Genomic DNA, 12,583 nt, shown 5'->3' with positions numbered 1-12,583 from the left:
GAGGCATAAGGGATATTTGGAGGGAGAAAGATAAGGGGAGAAATGTAATTATATTATAATCTCAAGAATAAAATTTGCGAGAGACAAAGAAAGAAGAATGACATTTTTCTCCCTAATTTTTACTTAAGAGATTGAGTCCAGTACTTTACCCTTTATAGATGTTATCTCTTTGGGGATATTTCAGTTGTTATTAACTGAATAATGCTAATTCTGTGTATACTTGTGAATAAACCCTGGATTCATGTAGGCAACTTGTCTATAATTTTGCAAAGCAAATTCTGTGAGTCATCCTTTTTAGGGCCCCCATCACTTCTTTGTTTCTCAGGCTGTAGATGATAGGATTGAGCATTGGGGTGAGAATTGTGTAGAAGACTGCAAGAATCTTGTCCTCTGCTGGTGATCGGAGGGATCTCGGGCGTAGATAGGTGTAAGCAAATGGTGCATAGTAGAAAGTTACTACAGTGAGGTGGGTGCTACAGGTAGAATAGGCCTTCTTCTTCCCTGCCTCAGAATGCATGCGGTAGACAGCAAGGAAAACACGGCCATAGGAACACACTATTCCAATGAATGGAAACACAAGAAAAAGGATTGTACTCACAAACACTGTATACTCATAGACCCATGTATCCATGCAAGCCAGAATCAACATGGCAGGGACATCACAGAAGAAATGGTTGATGGCTCTGGATCTGCAATAAGGAATTTGGAGTGCATATCCAGTATGAGCACAGGAATTAATGGATCCCAGAATCCAAGCTCCTGTTATCATCATCACACATACTCTTTTACTCATATGTGTGGCATAGTGGAGAGGAAAACAAATAGCTACATAACGGTCATAGGCCATAGATGCCAGCAAAAGGGTTTCTGCACCCCCAAAAGTCAAGAAGAGAAAGATCTGAAATCCACACCCAATGAAGGAAATATACTTATTACCTAACATAAAGTCAGACAACATCTTAGGGACAATAGTAGAGATGTAATTTAAGTCAATAAGAGAAAGCTGACTAAGTAAAAAATACATGGGTGTGTGGAGATGTGAATCCAGGAGGATGAGGAGAATCATGGACAGGTTGCCAATCCAAGCGGTCAGGAAGATGAGAACAATGACAACGAAGAGAAACAGACCTATTTTTGATGGTGGGAAAATTCCCAATAAAATGAAACCTGTAAATGTTTGATTATAACTATCCATTGGGTGTTCATTTACATATTCTTACAAACATGTGCAATAGTAAGTTACATTAAAGACAATAAAATAATTCAGTTCATTATTTTCACCAGACTGGGATTAATCATAACTGCTAAACAAAAAATACATAGTGTGCTTTGACTAATCTCCTGTCTCATACATAAATCTGGAGGAAACCAATGTATATGAACAAAATATACTAATGAAACTTGAATATACCTACACAAATATTTCCATAATGGCCTTATTAAAATTGATATTTTTATTCCTAACAATATGAGATATCATAAACATGAGACTTCATACTGCATGTTTGGAATCAATTTAAATGTCTAAAATACAGACCCATAATTTAAAATATTTCTTTCAATTATGATGACTCTTTTTTTGTCATGCTCTGGCCCTAAGATACACACAAAGATTCAAGAGTTCATAACATCATTCAGTTTTTTTTCATTCTGATACACACCCTTCACATTAATAAAATTAATTTCATAAAATACAATGTTGCTATTTCTTTAAAAATCAATAAATAATACTTATGGACAATTTTCAACCACACAAAGTCATTTTCTTTTTCTTCTTCATACACATTTGTAACATTCTAACTAGATCCTGTCTATGGACATCCACACATTACATCTATCCCAAAAAAAGAGCAAGTGTTATGTCAGCTCCTTCTTGGAAACTCACAGAGCACTTTTCTTTTTTCTTCACTCCTTAATGTTTTTGCTTTTACCTAGATCATAAGGTAGAAATCTAAGCAGACACATTTATTACTTTTTCATCTTACAATTAACTGGAATAATAAAGGAATGAGTGTTGTACATTTAAAATTATGTAATATGAAGCAGAAGAATTACTATAAAAAGGACTCAGAGTTTGTTTCAGGCTTGTTAATGTACTATATTTAGGTTGCTAAGTGCTGGGAGGAAAAAGGAATCCTGAGTCTTCAGAATGAGCATGAACATAGTTCACTCTCTTCCACAGAGGTTGCTGCCAGCAGGAGACTTAGCTCACTGGACCCAGAGAATGTATGATATGTGTCTCGGTGCTAGAGCCAAAGAATATAAGCCTGAGAATCTGCAGACAGAAGAGGAAGATACAGCACTTAGAAATATGCAAATACATATACATATAAACACACTAATACATCCATAGAAAAAGTAAGAAATTATTGGGAAAATGGAGATATTATCAGAAAAAATTGGCATCTTCAGGGGCAGATGGAGAGCTATTAAGTCTATAATATATATATCAATTGTTTTAAGAAGAGAATTAGAGATTCTGGAAGTGAATTTCTGAAACTAAAATGACCAGGTCTGATAAAATATAATTAAGGATATTTCTAAAGTAAGCTGGAAGACATTTGAAAGAAAAAATACAACTAAAACATAAAAGACTGAAGTTTATAAAAGGAAAAAATATTTGGAATTTTCAGATTGGATACTTATGCATATTTATAGTCATTCCTTAAAATGCCTTACACAAAATTATTATGGCTTAAGATTATCAAAAGAAAAAACAAACCATTTGCTGAAAACTGAAACACGTGGCTCTGTACTCTAAATACCATGCACAAGTGCATAAAATAAAGAGAAATTATTTATTGAAAAATATAGTTTCCTGAGAATGCACAAAGTTTTCTCAATAAATTAGTTTTTTTCAGAATAGACTATAGGATGGGAACCTATAAGGGTCTTTTCTTACGAAAAATGCAAGACATAACAAATGCAGTCACAGCAACACAACACCTACAAGCTTTGCAGTGTGTTGTACATACCATAAATGCATGCCAGTACAGGAAACAAGATGGAACAAAGTTATTGACCTCCGTCAAACACAAAGCTGTGTCTATGCTGGGAGGGAGGGAGAAGGGAGAAAGGGAGAAGAGGGTTTGTTGTCTGAGCAGCTTCATACATATTATCCAAGTAAGAGAGAAAGAGGGAAATAGGAATGAGTTGTAATAGGAATGGCTATGAAATTCTCTTATTAGACTGTAGCATGTTGTTACTACAACATAAAAATTTACCAGACATAATCATCTCAAAAGACCAAAGTTACTGCATTCATGAAGCTTGAAGTAAATTATGGAAAACAAAGTGGAACTTTGAGTCTATGTTTAGCAAATGAGTCTCAGCTGGCTACTGAAAATAGATGAAGTTCTAGGAAAGCAGAATTTTCAGTCATATTTAGATTCATTATGAGACCAACAACCTAGACTGACATCAGAGTATATCATTAACATTGATTGCTAAGTACTGATTTAAATGTAATATTAGTTATTCCTAATCTGATTAACAAGGTGATGACTGCCATCATTTGATCATTACATAGAAAGTAACAGTATTTCTGTGAGTAACTTTAATGCTGAGATGAGAATCACAAAGTAATTAATAATCTATCAAATCAGTTTCTGAATGTGACATCTCTGAACTGTCAAAGAAGCCGTTTCAACTCAGTGTTTGCTGTTCCTATGTGACAACAGTGAGCAATGTAACATATTTTAAAGGAAAACTGCATCTGAGAGGTAAATGGTTTCTGCCTCTGAATATTTGTTTCAAGGTTGAAAGTTGAGATAACATTTTTATTTATATAAGAAAACAAGCCATATAATTTTTTGTCTTTCACAAGGTGAAATAGCAATTATTCCATTTACAGATCATTCAAATAGAATTTAACTTATCTTGATTCCCCTAACAAAATGTGTTAATGCATAAGAGAAAAAAGAAATCAGAAAAAAGTGACAAAAATTTCATATGGAACTGAGGTACAATTTACAATCTCCTTCATATTGTATTTCTGTTTAATTTTGATCATCTTACCTGTAAAATAATGTAACCACTAGTGGCCAAGGGGTATTTTCAAGAAATTCTTATCATTTAGTATAAATAATAGCAATGTTTATTATAGACACAGGAAATTTTAGAAAATATATCATCTATATTTCAAATTTAATGTCAATTCATTTTATATATCTTTAATCATACCAGTTTTTTTAGAATAATATAATCTTGTAGATTTTATATATCATCACACATATATATGAAATATATACATATATTTTATAAAATATGTTGTCTTAAACCACCTTCAACCTGAAATATCACTGTTCCTGTTCCTAAATCAAGAAAATGTTTAAATATACTAGTGCAAATACTTTGTAAATAGAAATATTCAATCAATTCTAAAACAAATTTCCTTGATCACTTATTAGAATCTAGGTACAAATATAACACTATATATAAAAACTAACTTAGTATACACACCTTTTTATCCCTCCAGGATCATAGTTTCCCTTATGTCAATACCCCACAGTTGCCCTACAGTAATAGCATAAATAAAATACCTTTTAAGCATTTTAAAGCAATGAACATTCTTATCTTCCATTCTGTGCTTAGCAACTGTATTCTTCTGTGGAAACAGTGGCAAATATGAGTCCAAGCAAACCCTTATCTTCCCTCTCTCTCTCTCTCTCTCTCTCTCTCTCTCTCTCTCTCTCTCTCTCTCTCTGTGTGTGTGTGTGTGTGTGTGTGTGTGTGTGTGAGTGTGGTGTGGGTATGTGGTGTGTTTGGGTGTGTGTTAGTGTGTGTGGAGTGTGTGTGTGTTCTCTTGACAAGGTCTATAGAGATTACCATGTTATGGGATAAGTCACTAATGATACAGGAATTAGAACAAGGTTGAGAAAGGAATTTTACCAATTTCTTTTTCTTGGACTGATAAATCAATTCAATACACTCTCAATCATTATTATTGCCTTCATCATTCTCCCATTAATTGATTTATTATTTGCTTTATAAATTATTTAATTTACTTATAATTTTATATATGTATCATTTATATATTTATTATTTATATACTTATATATTATCTATATGTTATGTTTTTTATCCATAATATATTTTTATATTATGCTATATAATATATAGTTTGCCCTTAATTTATTTTTATATATGTTGACTATATATAAAATTATTATATATTACATATATTATAATTATATTATTTATGTGTATATCATATATAAAATGAATAATTGTATGGCTCCTTCCCCCCACCTCTAACAGTTGCCTCTAAGAAAGGGGAGATAACATGGGGTACCAACTTATCCTGGCAACTCAAGTCACTACAGAACTAGGCACATACTCTCACAATGAGGCCAGACAAGGCAGCCATGTTAGGGGAACAGAATCCATGGGTAGGTAACAAAGTCAGGGTAAGCCCTGCTCCAGTTGTTGGGGAACCCACATGAAGACAAAGCTGCACATCTGCTACATATGTATGGGGTAGGTATGGTAGATGCAGCTCTTGTATGCTCTTTGTTTGGTGTTCAGGTTCTGGGATCCTCCAGGTGTCCAGGTTAGTTGACTCTGTTGGTGTTCTTGTAGAGTTCCTATCTTCTCTGGGTTTCTTAATCCTTCTTCCAAACACTTCCACAAGACTCCTGGAACTCTAATGTTTGGCTGAATTCTTATATCTTAACTATTATTAACTATTCTTATATCTTAACTATTATTAACTAAGTATTAGTGATGATTACTGATCCCATCATCTTAACTGTGTGTTTCAAATATATATGTATTATACTCAATAAAAAGAAGATATATATATATGTATATATATATATATATATATATATATAATTTTTTTTTTTTTTTTTTTTTTTTTTTTTTTTTTTTTGCTTAACACATGCCCCGGCCTGTGGGAGTTTTCAATGGGGGACCCTAGGAGAGAAGGGCAGAGAATGGAAAGGACAGGAGATGCAAAGAATGAGGCCAAGACAAACTTTGTTCAAAGTCCCAAAACTGTATTTTCTCAGCGAATTTATACAGGTAGGGGAAGAAGTAAGGTAAGTGGGATTTTTCCATGAAGCCTGGGCATTCTGCCAAGATGAATCTCTGGCAGTTGTAAGATGCTTTCTTCTTCTGGCAGGGAACAGTGACCGTTGACCACCCAACTTCTCCAAGATCTGTAGCTGAGGAGAAGTCAAAACCTAAGCCTATCTTCAAAATGAAATCTAAACCTAAAGTAATGTCAGTTTGGTTCCTGGCAGACACATATATAGTGTATGCATATTACAAAAAAGAATAATGTCAAGAAATAATGCAAAAAGATATCATAGAATATGTATACATAAATATAATTGTATGTATATTATATATGTAATATTATAATATTATGAGTATTATATTTTTATATTTTATTATACTTTTACTTTATATATACTATTATAAATATTATTGATGTATAAATGTGTAAATAAATATATTTATATGTTTTACATATGTTTTTGTAAATTTGTATATGCATATCTGAATTTATACATTAAATATATAAAATTTAAATGAAAAATATGATTTATTAAATTCGGTATCTAATCTTAAATAAAGACAAACTAAAGCTTAACATATCACGATTACACTGTTTAGTTACTCACTGACATGCAAAACTGACTAAAGAAGTCTCTCAATGACAATCTCTAACTCTGAAAGACAATGACTAACATTCTCAGCCATATATGCACACACTAGTGTATCTGAGATGCAAAATCCATCTCTAATTATTCCATTAGCCTCCTCCATGAACTCAATCATTCAGTTTGTTCACAATTTCACATTTATTTTATTTATTTACATTTCAAATAGTGTCCCCTTTTCTGGTTTCCCCTCTGCAAACCCCCTATCCCATCCCCCTTACCCTGCTTCCATGAGGGTGCTCCCACACAAACCTACCCTCTCCTGCCTCACCTCCCTAGCATTCCTCTATACTGGGGCATCAAGCCTTCACAGGACAAAAGGCCTCACCTCCAAGCTCCTTCATTTCTTCCCCTAACTCGTACATTGGGGTCCCTGTACTCAGTCGAGTGGTTGATTGTGAGCATCCACATCTGTATTGGTCAGGATCTAGAAGAACCTCTCAGGAGACAGAAGTATCAGGCTCCTGTCAGCAAGCACTTGCTGGCATCAGCAATAATATCTGGGTTTGGTGTCTGCATGTGGGATGGATTTGCAGATGGGGCAGTCTGTGGATAGCTTTTCCTTCAGCTCTGCTCTACTCTTTGTTGCTGTATTTCCTTTAGAGTAGAGCAATTTTGGGTTAAAATTTTGGAGATGGGTGGGTGGCCCCATTCCTCCACCAGGTGTGGGGGACATGCCTAAGCTCTGGATATGGTTTGACAGGCTCTTCTTCCTCTTGGTGGAGTATTTCAGCTAATGTCATCCCTGTGGGATCCTGAGAGGATCTGGCTTTCCTGGCATCTGGGACTTTCTGGTTGCTACTCCCCAGTGCCCCATTGCTACATACCTCTGTTCAATTTTTTAATTCTTTTTTTAAATACATTCTTCATTTACATTTCAAAAGTTATATACTTTCACAGTAACACCCCTCCCAGAAAACCCCAACCCATCCTCCCACCCCCTGCCTCCAAGAGTATGCCCCTCCACCAAACCCACTTTTACCTACCCCTCAATTTCCCCTCACTGGGACATCTATCGAACCTTCATAGGACCAGGGACATCTCCTCCCACTGATGCCCAACAAGGCATTCCTCTGCCACAATTGTGGCTGGAACCATGTGTACCCTTGGTTGATGGTTTAGTCCCTGGTAGCCCTGGGGGGGAGGTTTGAAATCTGGTTGCCAACATCACCGTTCTTCCCATGGGGCTGCAAATCCCTTCAGGTCCTCCAGTCCTCTGTCCAATTCCTCCATAGGGGACCCAGGTGTCAGTCCAATGGTTGGCTGCTAGCATCTGACTCTGTATCTGTAAGGGTATGGCAGGGCCCCTCTGGAGACAGCCATAATAGGCTCCTTTAAGCAAGCACTTCCTCCATAGTAGTGTTGAATTTGGAGACATACCTTCTGGGTATGTGCCCAGGAGTGGTATAGCTGGGTCCTCCGGTAGTGCTATGTCCAACATTCTGAGGAACCAATAAACTGATTTCCAGAGTGGTTGTATCACCTTGCAATGCCACCAGCAATGTATGAGTGTTCCTCTTTCTCCACATAATCTCCAGCATTTACTGTCCCTTGAGTTTTTGATCTTAGCCATTCTCACTGGTGTGAGGTGGAATCTCAGTGTTGTTTTTATTTGCGTTTCCTTGACGGTTAAGGATGGTGAACATGTCTTTAGGTGTTTCACAGCCATCCAGTATTCTTCAGTTAAGAATTCTCTATTTCACTCTGTGCCCAATTTTAATAGGGTTATTTGACTCTTGGAGTCTACCTTCTTGAGTTCTTTGTATACAATGAATATTAGCTCTCTAGCACATGTAGGATTTCTTTTGGGGGGGGATTGGTTTTTTTGAGAAAAGGTTTCTTTGTGTAGCCCTGGCTGTCCTGGAATTCACTCTATAGACCAGGCTGGCCTTGAACTCAGAAGTCCTCCAGCCTCTGCCTCCCAAGTGCTGGGATTAAAGGTATGCACCACCACCGCTCGACTTGTAGGATTGGTAAAGATCTTTTCCAAATCTGTTGATTACTCTTTTGTCCTATTGACAGTGATCTTTGCAGTTTTATGAGGTACCATTTGTCAATTCTTGTTCTTAGAACATAAGCCATGGTGTTATGTTCAGGAAATTTTCTCCTGTACCCATGTGTTCAAGGCTCTTCCACACTTTCTCCTCTATAAGCTTCAGTGTATCTGGTTTTATATGGAGGTCTGTGATACACTTGAACCTGAACTTTGTACAAAGAGATGAGAATGGTTTGATTTGCATTTTTCTACATGTTGACCTCCAGTTGATCCAGCACCATTTGTTAAAAATGCTGTCTTTTTTCCAGTGGACATTTTCAATTTTGTCAAATATCAAGTGACCATAGGTCTGTGGGTTCATTTCTGGGTGTTCAACTCTATTCCATTGATCTTGCTGCCTGTCTCTCTACCAATACCATACAGTTATAGTTATCACTATTGCTCTGTAGTAGAGCTTGAGGTGAGGAATGGTGATACCCCTAGAAGTTCATTTCTTGTGGAGAATAGTTTTCACTATTCTGAGTTTTTTGTTATTCCAAATGAATTTGCAGATTGCCCTTTCTAACTCTATGAAGAATTGATTTGCAATATTGATGGGGATTGCATTGAATCTGTAGATTGCTTTTGGCAAGATGGCTATTTTTACTACATTAATCATGCCAATCTATGAGCATGGGAGATCTTTACATTTTTTGAGGCTTTTTCAATTTCTTTCTTCAGAGACTTGAAGTTCTTGTCATACAGAACTTTCACTTGTGTGATTAGAGCAACATCAAGATATTTTCTATAGTTTGTAACTATTATGAAGGGTATTGTTTCAATAAGTTTTTCTTCAGGGGATTGGGGATTTAGCTCAGTGGTAGAGTGCTTGCCTAGCAAGCGCAAGGCCCTGGGTTCAGTCCTCAGCTCTGTTAAAGAAAAAAAAAAGACAAAATAACAAAACGTTTTTCTTCAGCCTGCTTATCCTTTGAGTATAGGAAGGCTACTGATTTGTTCGAGTTAATTTTATATCCTGCCACTTTGCCGAGGTTGTTTATCAGCTGTAGGTAATCTCTGGTGGAATTTTGGGGGTCACTTAAGTGTGCTATCATGTACAGTGATATTTTTACTTCTTTTTTGTAATTTATATCCCTATGACCACCTTTTGTTGTCTAATAGCTCAACTATAACTTTTAGTATATTGAATAGATAGGGAGAGGGTGGGCAGCCTCATCTAGTCTTTGATTTCAGTGGAATTTCTTCAAGTGTATCTCCATTTAGTTTGATGTTGGCTACTCATTTGTTGTACATTGTTTTGCTATGTTTAGGTCTGTGCCTTGAATTCCCAATCTTTCTAAGAATTTTAACGTGAAAGGATACTGAATTTTATTAAATGCTTTTTCGGTATGTAATGAAATAATCATGTGAGTTTTTTTCTTTGAGTTTGTTTATGTAGTGAATTATATTGATGGATTTCTTTTTTTTTTTTTTTTTTTTTTTTTTTATACAATCCACAACATAAACAAACTCAAAGAACAAAACCATATGGTCATTTCATTGGATGCTGAAAAAGCATTTGACAAAATTCAGCATCCTTTCATGCTTAAAGTCTTGGAGAGAACAGGAATTCAAGGCCCATACCTAAACATAGTAAAAGCAATATACAGCAAACCGGTAGCCAGCATCAAACTAAACGGAGAGAAACTTGAAGCAATCCCACTGAAATCAGGGACCAGACAAGGCTGCCCCCTTTCTCCTTATCTTTTCAATATTGTACTTGAGGTACTAGCTCGGGCAATTCGACAACATAAGGAGGTCAAAGGGATACAAATTGGAAAGGAGGAAGTCAAACTATCATTATTTGCAGACGACATGATCGTCTACCTAAGTGATATTGATGGATTTCTATACACTGAATCATCACTGCATTCCTGCAGTAAAGCATACTTGATTATGTTGAATTATCATTTTGATGTGTTCTTGGATTCAACTTGGAAGAACTTTGAGTATTTTTGCATCCAAAGATATTAATAAGGGAAATTGGTCTGAAGTACTCTTTGTTGGGTCTTTATATGGCTTTGTTATCAATGCAACTGTGGCTTCATAGAAAGAATTGGGTAGTGTTCCTTCTGTTTCTATTTTGTAAAATAATTTGAAGAGTATTGGCATTATATCTTTTTTGAAGGTCTAATAGAATTCTGCACTAAAACCATCTGGTCCTGGGCTTTTTTTGGTTGAGAAACTATTAATGACTACATATATTTCTATAGGGGTTATGGGATTGTTTAGATGGTTTGTCTAATCAGATTTTACATTGGTATCTGTCTAGAAATTTGTTCATTTCATCTATATTTCCAGTTTTTTTGAGTTTAAGCTTTGGAAGTAGAATATGTTGATCTTTTTAATTTCCACAATTTCTGTTGTTATATCTTCCTTTTCATTTCTAATTTTGTTAATTTGGATACTGTCTTTGTGCTCTCTGATTAGTCTTTATAAGAGTTTGTCTATCTTGTTGATTTTAACAAAGAACCAGCTCCTGGTTTTTTGATTCTTTGTATAGTTCTTTTTGTTTCTATTTGGTTCATTTCAGCTCTGCATTACTTCTTTTTGTTCTAGAGTTTTGCAATGTGATAGTAAGCTGCTAGGGTATGTTCTTACCAGTTTCTTTTTGGAGGCACTCAGGGATATGAGTTTTCCTCTTGGTACTGCTTTCATAAGTTTTGGTATGTTTGTTGTGCCTTCATTTTCATTAAATTCTAAAATGTCTTTAATTTCTTTCTTTATATCTTCCTTGACCAAAATATCATTTTCTAAGCCATTGTTCAGCTTCCATATGTATGTGGGCTTTTGTTGTTTTTGTTGCTATTGAAGACCTGCCTTAAACTGTGGTGATATGATAGGATGCATGGGATTATTTCAATCTTCTTGTATCTGTTGAGTCCTTATTTGTGACCAATTACTATCTTCAAAAAATTATAGAAGAAAACATCCCTAATCTAAGAAATAAATGCCCATAAATGTATAAAAAGCCTACAGAACTCCAAATAGATTGTAAAAGAAAAGAAATTCCTTCCATCACTTAATAGTCAAAACACCAAATGCACAAAACAAAGAAAGAATATTAAAAACAGTAAGGGGAAAAGGTCAAATAACACATAAAGGCAGACCTATGAGAATTGCACCAGACTTCTAGCCAGAGACTATGAAAGCTAGAAGATCCTGAGAAGATGTCATACAGACCCTAAAAGAACACAAATGTCAGCCCAGGCTACTTTCCCCAGCAAAATTCTCAATTACCATAGATGAAGAAACCAAGATATCCCACAAGAAAACCAAATTTACATAATATCTTTCTATAAATCCAGCCTTACACAGGATAATAGTTGGAAATCTCAAACACAAGGAGGGAAACTGCACCCTAGATAAATCAAGAAACTAATATTCTTTCAACAAACCCAAAGAAGATAGCCACACAGAAATAATTCCACCTCTAAACACAAAAAATAATAAGCAACGATCATGTTTCCTTAATATTTAACATCAATGTACTCAATTCCCCAATAGAAAGAAAATAGACAAACAGACTGTATACATAAAAAGGACCCAGCATTTTGCTACATACAGGATACAAACCTCAGTGACAATGCAGACACTCCTTCAGAGGAGAAGGCTGGAAAAATTTCCCAAGCAAATAGTCCCAAGAATCAAGCTGGAATAGTTCTTCTAAACATTGAAAAAAGCTATTATTTCAATACTCGATTTCAAGTTTCATACATAACAAAAAATTAAAAGATCTTTAATGCTTAAATACATATTATACACTTGCTCTAAAATTAATATAAAGGTAATAAAATTGAGTTAATTATTGGCTGATTTTGTTACATGGTTAACTAGAATATGTCTTATATTTAGAGATTTGTGCTTAACATCACATAATTAA

At 35.1% G+C, this 12,583-nt stretch overlaps 1 protein-coding gene across 1 annotated transcript; it reads right to left on the bottom strand.

Annotated features, from left to right (window-relative positions):
- Positions 1 to 256: 256 nt before the first annotated feature.
- Positions 257 to 1,195, bottom strand: LOC127665856 (olfactory receptor 2L8-like). The gene has a single exon (XM_052158456.1). It carries the CDS (start codon positions 1,193 to 1,195, stop codon positions 257 to 259), a length of 939 nt encoding a protein of 312 aa, XP_052014416.1.
- Positions 1,196 to 12,583: the final 11,388 nt, after the last annotated feature.

Source organism: Apodemus sylvaticus, chromosome 15 (assembly GCF_947179515.1).
Source record: "Apodemus sylvaticus chromosome 15, mApoSyl1.1, whole genome shotgun sequence".
NCBI classification, from domain to species: Eukaryota; Metazoa; Chordata; class Mammalia; order Rodentia; family Muridae; genus Apodemus; species Apodemus sylvaticus.
The sequence above is the reverse complement of the archived record's forward strand: the minus strand, read 5'-3'. Positions and strand labels throughout refer to the sequence as shown.

Excerpts from the sequence above, each read along its gene's own strand:
- LOC127665856 (XM_052158456.1), bottom strand. The coding sequence starts at position 1,195 with ATGGATAGTTATAATCAAACATTTACAGGTTTCATTTTATTGGGAATT.